General features: G+C 36.8%; 1 protein-coding gene across 13 annotated transcripts in view; it reads left to right on the plus strand.

Annotated features, from left to right (window-relative positions):
* The window catches only part of LOC106880445 (lethal(2) giant larvae protein homolog 1), a 150402-nt gene extending 140875 nt beyond the window's left edge, over positions 1-9527 (plus strand). For 10 of the 13 annotated variants that reach the window (XM_089354383.1, XM_089354389.1, XM_089354385.1 and 7 more), the window contains one exon: positions 6371-7168. In XM_089354383.1, the coding sequence (XP_089210509.1) occupies positions 6371-6478 (108 nt within the window). In that variant the 3' untranslated portion in view covers positions 6479-7168. Of the gene's footprint in view, positions 1-6370 lie in introns of all 13 variants that reach the window. The other 3 variants (XM_089354388.1, XM_089354391.1, XM_089354384.1) reach the window with 2 other exon arrangements.
* The last annotated feature ends 7253 nt before the right edge of the window (positions 9528-16780 follow it).

Here is a 16780-nt window from a genome sequence, read left to right on the forward strand (position 1 = left end):
CTGAAATTGCTGGCCTTGTATAAAAATTTCAAATCTCCTTCTTCTTACCATCATCATCACCATTCCTTTCATTCCTCTATATGATGAGGACCAGAGAATTTAAGTTTATGGTTGGTTCCATTGGAATAAGCCTCCCAAAGAAAGTGTGGCCTTGTGTTGAGTTTAGAAATTGTTTAGTTATATTGTGAACCCTTCCAAGATGGTGAAGTCAGTGCTGTTGATTTTTAGGTTGAACGTCTGTATAGGGGTGGGGTAGGGTGAGGAGGTGTACTTGGGCTTGGCTGCTTGTTAAAAGGAGCAGGCCATTATAGATAATATATGAGCCCCAGGGTGACTAAAGCCTTGTGAGTGGATTTGATAGACGGTGACAATGTAAAAACCTGTTTCATATGTTTGTGGGAGTGTTTGTGTCGCTTTGTCTTGGTATCATGTGGTAGTTGTCATGGAATGTTACCGTTATTAAAGCGGTGTTGGTCATTTGCAATCTTCCATGAAAACATGTCTGGTGTCTGGTCACTTGTGCTGTTCATGTTTGAAGGACCATGGAAAACGTTTCCTTATTTGGAAACAGATGTAAAGTTGGTGAGAGAAAAGAAATCAAGCTTTAGGAGATTTGGGTCAATGAATTTCTGATCTATACAAGCATGGAAAAATGGACATTAAAATGATGATAATGATAACATAAAAGATAGGTTTTTAAAACAATATGCTTGTTTATTAGTTAGTGTTTATAGTGCTCTGATGAGTGAGATTTTGTTAATCAGCCAATGGTTAAAATAAAAGGTGTTTTTCCCTATCTTTGGTCTACGTCAATGACTCTCAACTATTTTGTACCTATGGACCCCTTCGATTACTATATTACTCTGATGGACCCCCTCCCCATAGCCATTTGATGTTTTAAAAAATCTTATCTTTATAATCAGATATTATTAGGAACTGTCTCAAAAATTAAAGTATTTTGTGAATTGTAGAAATATAACCAGTTTATTGCAGATAAATTTTAACAACAAAATCTTGTATGGACCCCCAATGGCCATATGGTTACCTGGTTGAAAACCACTGGCCTATATGTTTTAGGTTACTGAGTCTTGAGTGTGGGAGCCATGAAATGTACACAGTACACTCTGTAAAGTGTTTGGTGGTTGGTAAAGCATCCATCCATCTAAACCAATCCAAATAACGCAAAAAAAAAAAAAAAAGACCCAGTCTTTAGGAGCACCAGCTCTCAATAAAAAATGACTCATGCTGAAATTATCTGTCTAACCCATGCCAGCATGGAAAACAGACATAAAATGATGGATGATGATTTTTAATTGTGCTTTTCAAGAATTTTGTGTGTGTAACAGCTACATCTCAGATATATGAGCATTATTTCATGAACTGCCCTTGTGATTTTGTAGGTGGTCAGTAACTGTATAGGGCTCAAGAATTACCTGGTTATGGAAAGGAGAGGAGGCCTTGCCTTTGACATGTAATTTTGGCAATATTGTAGAATCTTTAAGGTGGCGAGCGGGCAGAAATGTTAGCATGCCAGGCGAAATGCTTAGTGGTATTTCGTCTTGTCTTTACGTTCTGAGTTCAAATCCTGCTGAGGTTGACTTTGTCTTTCATCCTTTCAGGGTTGATAAATTAAGTACCAGTTGCATAGTGGGATTGATCTAATCGACTGGCCCCCGCCCCCAAAATTTCTGGCCTTGTGCTTAGAGTAGAAAAGAATGTTGTAGAATCTATGATTTCCACAAATAATCACCATCAGATTTTGGAAGTCTACAGAGCTTACAGGATTTAACAGCCAAGGATTAATGAGGATGAAATATTGTAAGATAGTTTTACTTGCTTCAGTCTTTAGACTGTGGCCATACTGGGGCACCCGACTTGAAGAATTTTAGTTGAACGAATCTACCCCAGTACTTACTTATTTTTAAAGCTTGATAATTAATAGCCTCTTTTGCTGAACCACTAAGTTATGGAGAGGTTTGCACATCAACACCAATTGTCAAGCAGTAGTGGGGGACAGACGCATACACATAAAACAGGCTTCTTTCAGTTTCTGTTTGGATCATATGGAATTCGATAAGGCAGATTTGTTTCCTAGCAAGATAATATTTTTCCCTATTGCTGGACATGTCAATGCACAAAATTTGAAATGAGGTACACTTCTTGAATGATGGCAACACTTGCTTACAACTTTCAGATAATGTCAAGATGAAGAAATTGAAGAAATATAGGTACAAAGATCATTTCAATAAATAAAAGACCAAGTTATTGTACCACCCTACACAGGTTGTTCAATGCTTCCATTATATTTTGGGAAAGCTTCCTTTTATTAAATATAAGATAGAACTAACGCCAGAACGGTCTGGTAATAACACTTTCTACAGACACCTATATGACTTTCTCTCTTGTATTTGATAAGAAGCTTTCCCGAAATATAACAGAGGCATTAAACAACTTCTGTAGAGTAATACACTATCTTATTGATTTTATTTATTGACATCACCTTATATATTTTGCCATATTTCTCACCTGTATTGTTTAAATTTCTCCTTAAAAATATATCTATTTTTTTATTGCCCACAGGGGGCTAAACTCAGAGGGGACAAACAAGGACAGACAAAGGGAGTAGGTGGATTACATCAACCCCAGTGAGTAACTGGTATTTATTTAATCGACCCTGAAAGGATGCTAGGCAAAGTCGACTTCGGCAGAATTTGAACTCAGAACATATCGGCAGACAAAATATCGCTAAACATTTTGCCCGGCGTGCTAACAATTCTGCCAGCTCGCCGCCCTAAAACATATTTTGAATACGTGTGTGTTTGTTTACATATAGGCACTGTGAAAGTTGATAACTGTAAGCAGAGTTGCTGTTATTGTCACTTCTTCTGTTAGCAAAGCATCCACTTGCTCCACTTCTTTGAAGACGTGTAAAATAAGCAATTCCTTACTTGAAAAACAGGAAGGACATCTCTCTGTAAAACTATACTGCAATAAGATATCCATCTAACCCATGCTAGCATACAAAACTGAATGTAAAATGATCAAAAACCAGCAATTGTCTGCAGCAATCTCTAATTTTGACATCACTGATTTTGTCTCAAAGGAAAGGTTGGGTCCACTGGGTGTTGGCACCAGTGTTGTGGTAGGATTAGAACTGAGAAGGATGCAAAAGAGCTGGATCAACAGAACAGCCTGCTCGTGAAATTAACCTGCAAGTGGCTGAGCACTCCACAGACACATGTACCCTTAACATAGTTCTCGGAGTGATTCAGTGTGACAAGGCTGGCCCCTTTGAAATACAGGTACAACAGAAACAGGAAGAAAGAGAGAAAGCTGTGGTGAAAGAATACAGCAGGGTTTGCCACCTCACCCCCTGCCGGAGCCTTGTGGAGATTTAGGTGTTTTTTCTCAAACACTCACAACACCTGGTCTGGGAATCGAAACTGTGATCCTATGACCGTGAGTCCGCTGCTCTAACCACTGGGCCATTGTGCCTTCACATATATACGCACACACCTGAGGTGGTGGGGTGCAAAAGTCATGCATCAAGATTAAAACTCTATATATTGCACATTTTGGAGAAAGATTTTCTAAAAGTGAATAAAATGAACAATTGCAGTGTGGAAGGTGTTTATAAGCCATTTAAGAAACACATAAAAACCGTTAGATTCACTTCAACATTTAAATTTAATTTGCCAAAATATTTTCATTGTTTTGAGACCGTGACCTGTTCACTGACAAAATTCCGTGATGCACAGAATTTTGTCAGTGAACAGGTCGCGGTCTTAAAGCGACGAAAATATTTTGGCAAATAAAATTTAAATGTTGAAGTGAATCTAACGGTTTTTATGTGTTTCTTAAATGGCTTATTTAACACCTTCCACGCTGCAATTGTTTTCTTTCCAGCACACGATCTCAGATCAGGTTACTTGCTATGCAAGTACATCTCCATGAATAAAATAAAATAATGATAAATGTACATGTACGATGTGATGAACAAAATTAATAATAATAATGATGCAATATAAAGTGCCAGATGTTTGGGTGGGCAACTTTTGGACACCCTGTGTGTGTGTGTGTATCATTGTCATTTAACACCCGTTGTCTATGCTGGCATGGGTTGGACGGTGTGACTAGAGCTGACGAGCCAGGTGGAGGTGGGTGGGTTGGTTGCACCAGACTCCGATCTGATGTGACATGGTTTCTACAGCTGGATGCTTCTATGTGGCACTGCACAGGTGCTTTTACATGATACCACACGGACCCTTTTACACACACACACACTAATATCAAACAGGCGACCATGCCTCTGACATGTAAAGGCACCCACTCCACTCTTGGAGAGGTTGGTGTTAGGAAGGGGCATCCAGCCATAGGAAATGTATCAAATCAGACTGGAACTTGGTACAGCTTTCTGACTTACCAGTTCCAGTCTTACCAATGCCAGCATCTCAAAGTATAAGAAACTGAGTAAAAGAGGGAATATGGATTGGGGTGACAAAAAGTCAGGTAATTCATTAGCATGTCAAAGGAAAGTTGGAGATGGGGGTAGAGGTGAATGTTAAGAGTGGATGTGCAGTTGATGGGAAATATCAATATGGACAGGTTTGGGTAAGGTGAGGTGCCTCAGGAAGGAGAATTGATGAGAAAATAGCAGTGATGTACAGTGACAGAGATGAAGTAAGAGATACATAAGGGTGGCTGTAGTGAATGGGGCTGAGATCAGTGACAGATATAGATAGTGTAGAGAATGACAGCAAATATGAGAGGTGTTGAAGACAATGTTTGGTGGGTCTAAGACATAGCTCAGAAATAAGAGGGAGATAGCTGAAGGCTCAGAAAGGGTGTTTTTGGTGAAAATTCCCATCGGCAGAGTTGATAATATGAATGAGCAATGAATGTTAAAACATGGCTGATAATAAGTTCTTGTCATACTTAGGTTAAATGCTGATGTGATTAATTATTAGCAATAATTTACTTCACAATAGGTAAGCCAAGAACAATTTCTCTGAAAACTAGATTGTGTGTAAAACTAAACTTCCATTGATGTCTATTCAAATTTTCTTGTATAAATTAATAATTGAATGCCCTTCATACCTACTCTTGTGGGATTTCCTCTAGTTCTTTGTTATAATACTTCCCATTTTAAAAATTAACCTTTCTGGCATTTAAACCTGCCATTTCAGTGGGACTGAACCAGGAACTATGTGACTGGGAATCAGACTTCTTACCATTAAACCCCCCATCTCCACCCCACTGAAACTTGTGATTATTTTCAAAATTATTTAAAACATAAGTAAAGTATGATGAGAAAAGGGTGAAATACCCAAGAACCGAAATTGTAAAATGCTATATCTGAAGGTGCAAGCACAATTGTGTGGTTCAGAAGTTTTCTTCACAACTGCATTGTTTTAGGTTCAATTCTACCGTGCAGTACCTTGGTCAAGTGTCTCTCATTTTAACCCCAAATTGACCAAAGCCTTGTGAGTGGATTTGATAGAATGAAACCTGAAAGAAACCCATCGAATATGTATGCGTGTATTTGTGTCCACCCGTATCTTGATATCATGCAATGGTTGTAAAAGAGCATCATTGTTATACATGTGGGGTTGTTAGTTTCCAGTCTTTCGTTGAAAACATGTCTGCTCATGAGGAAAGGGGTGAGGGTTAGCGAGCAGAAGGGCATCCAGCTGTAGGAAAGTGTTCAACAAATTCCGTCTGACCCATGCAAGCATAGAAAAGTGGATGCTAAACATTATGTCAGAAGCAACCAGTATACTTTAAAGTGGTTGGCATTAGGAAGGACATCGGGCTATAGAAACCTGTGAAAGCAAACATTGGGAGCTGGATCGGCCCCTCTGGCTCACCAGCTCTTGTTGAACTGTTCAACTCCTGCCAGCATGGAAAATGGAAGTGAAATGATTATGATGAGGAAATTCAAAATTGCCAAAACTCCTAGTTTAAATTTCGTGTGCAAGATTCTTGATATGGATACGTGTGTTGAAAGAAATACAATTAAACCTTGGGAGAGGCATTATGCCGGTAATAAACACACACGCTGGTTCAGTCCTTTATTAATTTACAAACAGTATATAGTTTTTTGTTAAATCATTTCATTGCACTCTTGCAATCTCTTCAGTAAATTGTCTCTCCACTTCCATTTATTTTATTTAAAAAATTTTTTTTTTTTACTTACGTTTTCTCCTCTTCTTCCCATCCTCTTCTCTCTTTATATTTCTTTCTCTTTTTTTTTTTTTTTAATTTCTTTTTAAGAAAACTACCATTATTGAAATAAAAAATATTCTCGCTTTTTCTTTCTTTTTTTTTTTTTGTTTCATGTGATTTTTTTATTTCTTATTTTCTTTTCCAGATTAATACCATTGTCACTGAAACTGAGGACAAATTCAACGACTTGAAGATCAAAGGAGTGACTACTGTGACAGTTCTTGAACAAGTGGCCCAAGCTGTAGAGGGTTAAAAGCTTTCTGCCCTCCCCAACTTTCTCTCTCTCTCTCCCTCCCTTCCTCCCTCCCCAACTTTCTCTCTCTCTCTCCCTCCCTTCCTCCCTCCCCCTCTCTCTCCCCATACTGTGGTTATTCACATTTGTCAGATTGCTGTCTTGTAAACAATCACTGCAAATTGCCCCCCCCCCCCTTCCAAGACCCCCCACCCCACCCCCACTCCTACCCTCAAAGAAAACCTTTTAAAAATATCTGCGATTAATCTATATTCCAAGCTTCAGTTATGTTTGTTTGTTTAAAATAATTTTATCCTTTTCTTTGTCTCAATATTTTCATGAAAAAAGAAAAAAAATGATTGATTTAACCATTTTTTTTTTTTTAACACGCTATCATAGAAAGAAGGAAAGAAAGAAAGAAGATATATTAAAAAAAAAAATGCTAGAATGAAATTTAATGGTTTCTATTTTCCTATTTCATTTGTTTTGTAAAGAGTCTTATCGGTTTTATGGAATGTGCCAATGCAATCATTTAAAAAAAAAAAAAAAAAAGGAAGACAAGAAAAAAAAAGGGACTGCATAATGTGATTTACGTTTTCTCCTCTTCTTCCCATCCTCTTCTCTCTTTATATTTCTTTCTCTTTTTTTAAATTTTTTTTAAAAATTTCTTTTTAAGAAAACTACCATTATTGAAATAAAAAAAAAAGAAAATGGTTTCTGATAGCTATCAGTTGCAAGAACAACAACAACAGCAACGAGGAGGTGTCTCTTACAGAAGTTACAAGTTCTTCATTATGGAGATTCCGAACAATCAATCTTACCGAATATTTTGAAAGTTGCTGGATAGCTTTTCTCACCTCTCTAAACCCTTCTCTCGCCCCACCCCTTCCCGCCACTTCTTCACTTTGGTGTATAAATTGGAATTTGTGTTATTCTCGTTTCTTTCACTGTCTGGATCCTGAATATATATATATAAATGTGTGTGTATATCTTTAATTTACTCTTTATTCAAAATTGGTCATGTGTTTTTGTTTATGTTTTTGGTTTGTTTTTTATGTTGTATTTGTGGCCCTTGTGGTTATTCCTCTTAGTGTTTTTTTTTGTGCGTGTGTGTAATTTCTGTCTTCTGTCTGAAAAAGTGCTTTTTTTTCAAATTGTCCCCGGACCACTGCTTCTCTGTACACGTTTATCTCGGAGCATTATTCTGGGAGAGTAAGCTTATTCCGTACAGCAAAACAACAACAACAACAAATAAGCTAAATTAATACAAGAAACGGCAACAAAAAGAAAGGAAACTGAAAAACTCCCACATTTTACAAATTGGTAAACGTTTGAATTGCAAATGCACAATGTGCACCAATGCAGAAAAACTCATAGGGTAATTGAGGCAAGGAAACAAAAATGGCAACCCATTAGCTGTATGAGGACAGTGTTGGCACTTGCCAGACTTTGGTAGCGCCATATCAATGGCCATGTAAAATACGAGAGGTTTTTCTGCCGCACTCTTTATTAAACGCAAACTAACTCTTACTAAAAGAAAGCAAATGGTCGTCTCTTTTAAAGGTAAATGGGAAGGTGAAGATAAGAAAACATGTTGACCACTAGAATTCATGTCACTGATATATATATATAAATATATAAAACTAATTTTTAGAGCTATGACTATCTCTTTACATCGTATAAGAAAAACAAATACAACAAAAAAACACAACACTGCCTATTTAGTTTTTTTAAAAAAAGTCATTTTTATCAAATGATTCAAAATTTATATCGGGTTGTCAGATAAATTCATTGGTTCTTCGTTTCTTTTTCTGTATTTGGTCCTCCATCATCATTTGTTTGAAAAGAGGTAAAATTTATTCAAATTACAAAACTGACAAGCGAAAATTGTAAGGGAATGGCTACAAAAAACCTATAATATATATGTGTGTGTATATATGTATGTATGTATATATATATATATATATATATATATATATATATATATATATATATATTTCTATTTTGGCAGAAGTAAGGCAGCAAGCTAGTAGAATTGTTACCATTCCAAACGAACTGCTTAGCAACATTTCATGTCTTTACATTCTGAGTTCAAAATTCCGCTGAGGTCGACTTTGCCTTTTATCCTTTCAGGATCGATAAAACAAGTACCAGTTATGTACTGGGGTCGATGTAATCAACTTGTCCCCTTCCCCCAAATTGCTGGCCTTGTGCAAAAGTTTGATGCCAATATTTAACGTAAGTGACACAGGGACTCAGCGTTGGAGAGTCTTGTGCTTCGGCCATTGAGTTGCTCTGTTATTTCTGCCAAGTATTAAGATGTATATATAAGTATATGTATATATATATATATATATATATATATACATATACATGTATACACACACACATGAACACATAAAAATATTTTTGTGTTAATTGAAATAATATTGGAAAAGGTTGAAATAAAAATGGCTGGTGGGGGTAGGGGTGAAAAAAAAATGGAAAATGAATGAATTCATCTGACAGCCCAACATTATAAGCGAAAATTCTAAGCTATTAAATAATGCCTTCATTGCTGTCATTCCATCTTGGCTTACAGAGAACATAACTGAATTCCTGCAAGCTTTCTTTCATTCCTCAGAAATATTCCACATACAACAAGGCTTCCACCAAGTTTTGATAACAACAACAACAATACTTTAATTTCCGAATTGCTTTAACAGTTAATTAATTAGCTAATTATGGAGCTTGCTTGCTTCCATATTCTCTCACCAACTTTTAATTATTTATTTTTTTAAATTTTTTTACATTTTCCAGTTCCCATGTCGCCTCTCTAAATGCTGCCCCCATTTCTCTCTCTCTCTCTCTGCGTCCCCACCACCCCTTTCATTTTTAGGGTTCATCATTATTTCATTAAAAGGCCTGTCAAGTTGTTTACTCTTGTATTCATTTCTGTGATCATGTAACTTTCTTATTCATTATTATTATTATTTTTTTTTTTTCATATTCCCTCTATTGTAACGGATATTTTGTAATGAGATATCACAACAAATAAATAACTTGGAAAAAAAAACCAAAAACAAACAAAGACTTGACTTGTATTTCCAGCATTTTTCTTTTATTTCTTTTTCTTTTGTTTGCTTGTTTGTTATTTCACTGCGGCCATGCTGGAGCACCACCTTTAGTCAAACAAATTGACCCCAGGACTTGTTCTTTATAATCCTAATATTTATTCTATCAGTCATTTTTGCTGAACTGCTAAGCTGCAGGAACATAATCAGACCAACAGTTGTCAAGCGATGGTAGGGGGATAAACACACACACACAAATACATTGTATACATATATATATATATATATATATATATATATATATATATATATATATACACACACACACACACCATTTTGAGCGTGGCCGTTGCCAGTACCGCTTGACTGGCCTTCATGCGGATGACACGTAAAAGCACCCACTACACTCTATGAGTGGTTGGCATTAGGAAGAGCATCCAGCTGTAGAAACTCTGCCAAATCAGATTGGAGCCTGGTGTAGCCATCTGGTTTCACCAGTCCTCAGTCAAATTGTCCAACACATGCTAGCATGGAAAGCGGACGTTAAACGACGATGATGATGATGATGACACACACACAGTGGGCTTCTTTCAGTTTGTCTACCAAATCCACTCACAGAGCTTTGGTCGGCCTGAGGCCAAATATTAAGATATATGTATATCTATATATACATGCATACACACACACACACACACATTCATGTTTTAAGGTTTTTTTGTTTTTTTTTCTGGTATAGAAGTGAAATAAACATCAGATGCTCTTCTAAATCCATTGCAATGCTAGAAATCTATTCATGTCATCAGCCGGTACCTCAAGGTCACAAGCATTTCACCCCTTAGCCTAGGCGCTTCCTTGAGTGGGACAGCAAGGACTGACCTAGTCTTCACCTTTGCTGTCTCTTATCAACCTTAACCATCTTGAGATAGTTTCACCTGCTGTACTTATTTTCTTGATGGCTTTCTTCTGTTGTCTGGGTTCCAGACCTAGCTCCTGCAGGAAATAGTGCACTGATTGAGGCGAAAAGCTGCAGCAGCTAACTTCAGTAGGGAATTAATCTGCATACCAACCCTTAACAAAGACCTCACTAACTGAGTTCTGATATTTTTATTTCTTTATGTGACTGAAAATTTTAACTTTACATACAACTATATGTGTGTGTATAGCCTCATCCTCATTTTCATCATTTAACATCTGCTTTCCATGATAGCATGGGTTGGACGGTTTGACTGAAAACTGGCAAACCAGAGGGCTGCACCAGGTTCCAGTCTGATTTGGTATGGTTTTCTACAGCTGGATGCCCTTCCTATTGCCAACCACTTTGAAAGTGTAATGGGTACTTTTTATGTGCCACAGGCATGGGTGTCATTTACATGACACCACAAATGGCCACGACTATGATTTCACTTGGCTTGACAAGTCTTCTCAAGCGTAGCATAACGCCAAAGGTTTTGGTCACTTGTCATCGCCTTCATGAGGCCTGACATTTGAAGATCACAACGTTTCAGCTGATATACCCTCCAGCCTTCATCAGATGTCTTGGGGAAATTTTGAACCTGGGTTCTCATTCTGAAGTTATTTTTCGATGTTATTATTATTATTATTATTGTTCAGGTCACTGCTTGGAATCGAACTCAGAATCTTGGGGTTAGTAGCCTGCGCTCTTAACCAGTACGCCATATGCCCATGGGTATTATGGTGAGGGACACACAAAGGCACACACAATACATCATCATCATCATTGTCGTCGTTTAACGTCTGCTTTCTATGCTAGCATGGGTTGGACGATTTGACTGAGGACTGGTGAAACCAGATGGCTACACCAGGCTCCAATCTGATTTGGCAGAGTTTCTACAGCTGGATGCCCTTCCTAACGCCAACCACTCAGAGAGTGTAGTGGGTGCTTTTACGTGCCACTGGCACGAAGGCCAGTCAGGTGGTACTGGCAACGGCCATACTCAAAATGGTGTATTTTATGTGCCACCTGCACAAGAGCCAGTCCGGGGGCACTGGCAACGAACTCGCTCGAAAGTCCTTACACATGCCGCGGGCACATTACATACATACATATATAGAAGAGCGATTATATATTGTATTATAAAATAAGAGCAGGAATATTACATCAAAAAATCATCACAGAAGATATACGTCCAAAATAATATTGTATTAACAGATAGATATATAAATATATAAAGTATGATTATTCAAAAAGTTTATCTATTAATACAATATTATTTTGGACTGTTTGTATGATCAATGACGCTTTTGTTAGGTCTGCATGCCCAGGTCAAGAGGCTTGTGAAGTGTTTTTGTTTTGAATGATGACGTTTTGCTTTCAATTTGTGGGTAGAGAGATGTGAAGACAAAGATAATATGCATTTGTTAACACACAAGACTGCACTTCCATGTACGTCACACAAATGCGTATTTATTTCTTTATTGCCCACAGTGGGCTAAACATAGAGGAGACAAGCAAGGACAGACAATGGGATTAAGTCAATTACATTGACCCCAGTGCATAACTGGTATTTATTTAATCGACCCCAAAAGGATGAAAGGCAAAGTCAACCTCAATGGAATTTGAACCTAGAATGTAACAGCAGACAAAATACCGCTAGGTACTTTGCCTGGCGTGCTAAGGTTTCTGCCAGCTCGCCGCCTTGTTGCTATCCATATTACCATCATCATATATATATATATGGGAGAATTTACGAAGAAAACAATAGACAAAGACAGGTGGTGTAAACAACAAATGGATGAGATAAAAAACCAAGGCTGTGTGCATTATAGTATAAATAGGTCTTACAGCTGTTTCCAGGATATTTATTATATCCCTTCATCAGAGACGGTGTGAAAGGATGGTTAAGCAATAGTTAGTTTAGATAAGATAAGAAATAGAGAGTGAATGTAGGGATAATGTATTTGTAAATCCATTGTTTAGGCAGAATGGTATACATATAAGATTCCAATACCTTGTAAGTAAAATCCAATAGTCTTTAAGATTGGTCATTGCATTTGTAAATCCATTAAGATTCCAATACCCTATGAGTAAAATCCAACAGTCTTTGAAATTGGTCATTACTCAGCATTACCTGAAATCTCTGGGTCTAATTGACACCACTATCGCTCATAACCTCTCTCTCTCTCTCAATATATATATATACGTATAAGAAGGGATGACCACTAAGTGGACATCCGATATGCTAGAAAGAGGTCATCAATGACCCAACCACAAAGAAAAATAATGTTCTTCAGAACAATTTTCTTACTTTTCTTTGTGGCTGGGTCGTTGACGACCTCTTTCTAGCATATCAGATGTCCACTTAGTGGTCATCCCTTCTTATACGCATGTAATACAATTTTTCTGAATTTTCAGATTTTTTATATGCTAGGTCACTGGTTTTAAATTGATGTTAATTAAATTAATATTCAATTTATCACCCTCAGTAGATATATATATATATTGTTTCAGTTATTTGACTGTGGTCATGCTGGAGTACTGCTTTGAAGAATTTTAGCTGAATGAATTGACCCCAGTTCCTCTTCTTTTTTGTTTCAGTTGGCCCATGCTGGGGCATCATGTTGAAGAAATTTTCAGTCGAAGGAATCAACCCCAGTACTTTATTTTTTGAATCATGGTACTTTAACAGTCTCTTTTGCTGAACCCTCTAAGTTAAGGGGACATAAACACACCAACACAGGTTGTCAAGTTATGGTGAGGGACAAACACAAAGGCACACACACACAAACAATACATACATACATCATCATCATGGTTTAATGTTTGCCTTCCATACTGGCATTGGTGGAACTACACATAAATATATAATTGAAAAAATTGGAGTCAACAAGAAGGAATATGGTTAAACATTTATTTTTTAATTGCTACAATTAGTTCTATGCGACATAGTTCTCCAGGTGTACAGGTATCCTTTTAAAATGGCAGCTACTTTAACAGCAGCAGAATCACCATTCCACTACATCTACACATTCAAAACAGTTTGACAATAGCCCTTCAGCAACCACACAACGCTGATAAGCTCAGTGACTACTACTAAATTCAGTCCATGCAGGACCAGATTTAAACCATGGGGACCTGGGGCACTTCAATTTTAGTGGGCTCACCATACTACACAAGAGTTTAAAATCTTGGAAAATTACCAAATTTATATCTCAAAACCCGTCTATTTTTTTTTGCATTGAATTGATAAGGTGGCAAAATCTGGTTATTTATCATAAAAGAGATTCCATTACATTTTTTAAGAAGCCAAGATACCTTTGTATATTAAAAGAGAGCCAGTGAGTGTGATGAATTATAAGGCACTAAAAGAGAATGACTCTCCCCCAGACACAACAGTATATCCATATATATATATATATGCGAGTAAAAATAAATACAAAAAAAGGGGGTTTTGTATGATTGTGTATAGAGGAATATATTATTTTGTTTAAAAGAGTTCCAACACTGTCTGTTTTTTATGTTTTATTTATATTCCTGCAAAACCAATGTGGGATATAGAATATGGAATATACAATATATAATATAATATACAATATATAATATAAAATAAAAATGGATGGTACTATGAAATAAAGTATTGAATGTCTTATTGAATAGATGAAATATTGAGTGTTCAATATAAAGGATTAAGTACATAAAGGCGTATACGTATTTTCTATACCTTGTGGTATTTCATCATGGCTGGTATGACAAACTTTAACAGACTGTGTGTTAAAGTCTGTCATACCGGCCATGATGAAATACCGCAAGGTATAGAAAATACGTATTCGCCTTTATATTGAACACTCAATATTTCATCTATTCAATAAGACATATTCCATATATTCAATAAGACATTCAATACTTTATTTCATAGTACCATCCATTTTTATTTTATATTATATATTGTATATTCCATATTCTATATCCCACATTGGTTTTGCAGGAATATAAATAAAACATAAAAAACAGACAGTGTTGGAACTCTTTTAAACAAAATAATATATATATATATATTTTATTCTTTTATTTGTTTCAGTCATTTGACTGTGGCCATGCTGAAGCACCGCCTTTAGTTGGGCAAATCGACCCCAGGACTTATTCTTTGTAAGCCTAGTACTTATTTTATCAGCATCTCTTGCCGAACCGCTAAGTGATGGGGACGTAAACACACCAGCATCGGTTGTCAAGCGATGTTTGGGAACAAACACAGATACACAAACATATTACATACATATATATATATATACGACGGGCTTCTTTCAGTTTCCGTCTACCAAATCCACTCACAAGGCTGGAACTGAACCCAGAACCATGTGGTTGGTAAGCAAGCTATATATATATAAATATAATGGGGCTTCTTTCAGTTTGGATGTATAGTGGAAAATACTATCACAAGGTGCCACAGAGTGGGACTGAACCTAGTACCATATACAGAGCAATAATAAGACTCTCCAGATAGAGAGAGGTTTATTTCAAGAACTTCCATGCAATATGGTTTCCGTTGCAGAAGAAACTGTCTGGCAAATGCAAATTCTGATGAAAGATGTCTAGGTATAACCTTAATTTTGATAAAGGCTTTGAAAAGTTTAACCATGTGACCTATGTCAGTGGCGTAGCGTGGCTTTGTGGTAAGAAATCTACTCCCCAACCATATGGTCTTCAGTTCAGTCCCACTCCGTGGCACCTTGTGCAAATGTCTTTTACTATAGCCTCAAGCTGACCAAAGCCTTGCGAGTCAGTTTGGTAGATGGAAACTGTAGGAGGCCTATCATATATAATCATCATCATCGTCATTGTTGTTGTTTAACATCTGCTTTCCATGCTGGCATGGATTGGACGGTTTCACCGCCTTAAGAAACAGGCCTATTACTGTTACTCTCCTGAATATTTTTGTGATTCTGTCCATTTGTTTTCCTGTAATCGTAACTCTTGAGGTGCATTTGTAGCTATTTATTCTGCTCAGGAACCCAGGTAAAGTTAAATACAGGGGCCCAAGTTTGAGAGGGTTAAGTGATACATTGTGCAGAGAGAAATATTTCCCCAAAAAATCCATGAATAGGGTTCATCTATTTTCAACCTCATTCCTTACATACACCATATTACATTGTTTATCAATAGCCTATGAATACAATTATCCAATTAACGCTTCTATTCTTAGTTTCACTCCACTTTAACCCCTTCTTGAAAACACCCCTGATTCTAGGATGTAAACTTTCCGTTTTAAAATTATAAGTTAATTTAAGTTCCAAGCATCACCTAAATCCCTGTCCCTCTAATCTCTCATCAACTAGCATGAAGCCACCCAATCTTCTAGCTAATGGAGTTTTTGTCTTGCATTACTTATGGACCCTGTCAGAGTTGGTGTCACGTAAACATCACCCAGTCCACTCTGTAAAGTCTTTGATGTTAGGAAGGGTATCCAGCTGCAGCGACCATGCCAAAACAGACAACTGGAGTCTGGTGTGGCTTTCAGCCCCACCATCATCATTTAACGTCTGTTTTTTATGCTGCTCCTGTGAAAACATCCAACCCATGCCAGCATGGAAAACAGATGTCATTTATGATGAATCCTGTTGAAAAACAGTTTTCATTTCACTTAATTTTTTTAAATACCCATAATTTATCCAGTTTGTCATTAGCAAGCTGGTGTTTGGTACACAAAATACTAGGTTATCCAGAAAGTTCTGTATTTTTAAGCTAAATCTTTTAATGCTTCATTGAACACACCTGAAACGTAACACAGGTAAAACTTTGGCGTTGCTTGAAGTGGTAGTGCACCTTGTCTTTGTTGCTAGCTATAAATAGATTTATCTTTCATTCTGGTCACCCATTATTCTTTTCTACTCTAGGCAAAAATTTTGGGGATCGACCCAGTACGCAACTGGTACTTAATTTATTGACCCTGAAAGGACGAAAGGCAAAGTCAACCTCGGCGGAATTTGAACTCAAAACATAAAGACAGACGAAATATTTGCCAAGCATTTCACCCGGCATGCTAACGTTTCTGCCTGCTTGCCGCCTTCTGGTTAACCTTTATTGATATTTGAAATAGATAACCAAAAATTTCATATTTGTATAGTAATGCACTTCTTAAAAAAAAAAAAAAAAAAAAAAAAAAAAAAAAAAAAAAAGAAATGCTGCAAAGACTTGCGAAAACATTTGTGAAGTTTATGGTGATGATGATGCTGTAGGTGAATCAACTGTTCAAAAGTGGTTTGCAAAATTTCAAGCTGGAGAGTTTAGCTTGGAAGATAACAGTCGCAGTGGAAG

Source organism: Octopus bimaculoides, chromosome 6, assembly GCF_046866305.1.
Source record: "Octopus bimaculoides isolate indiv1 chromosome 6, ASM4686630v1, whole genome shotgun sequence".
Classification (NCBI taxonomy): domain Eukaryota; kingdom Metazoa; phylum Mollusca; class Cephalopoda; order Octopoda; family Octopodidae; genus Octopus; species Octopus bimaculoides.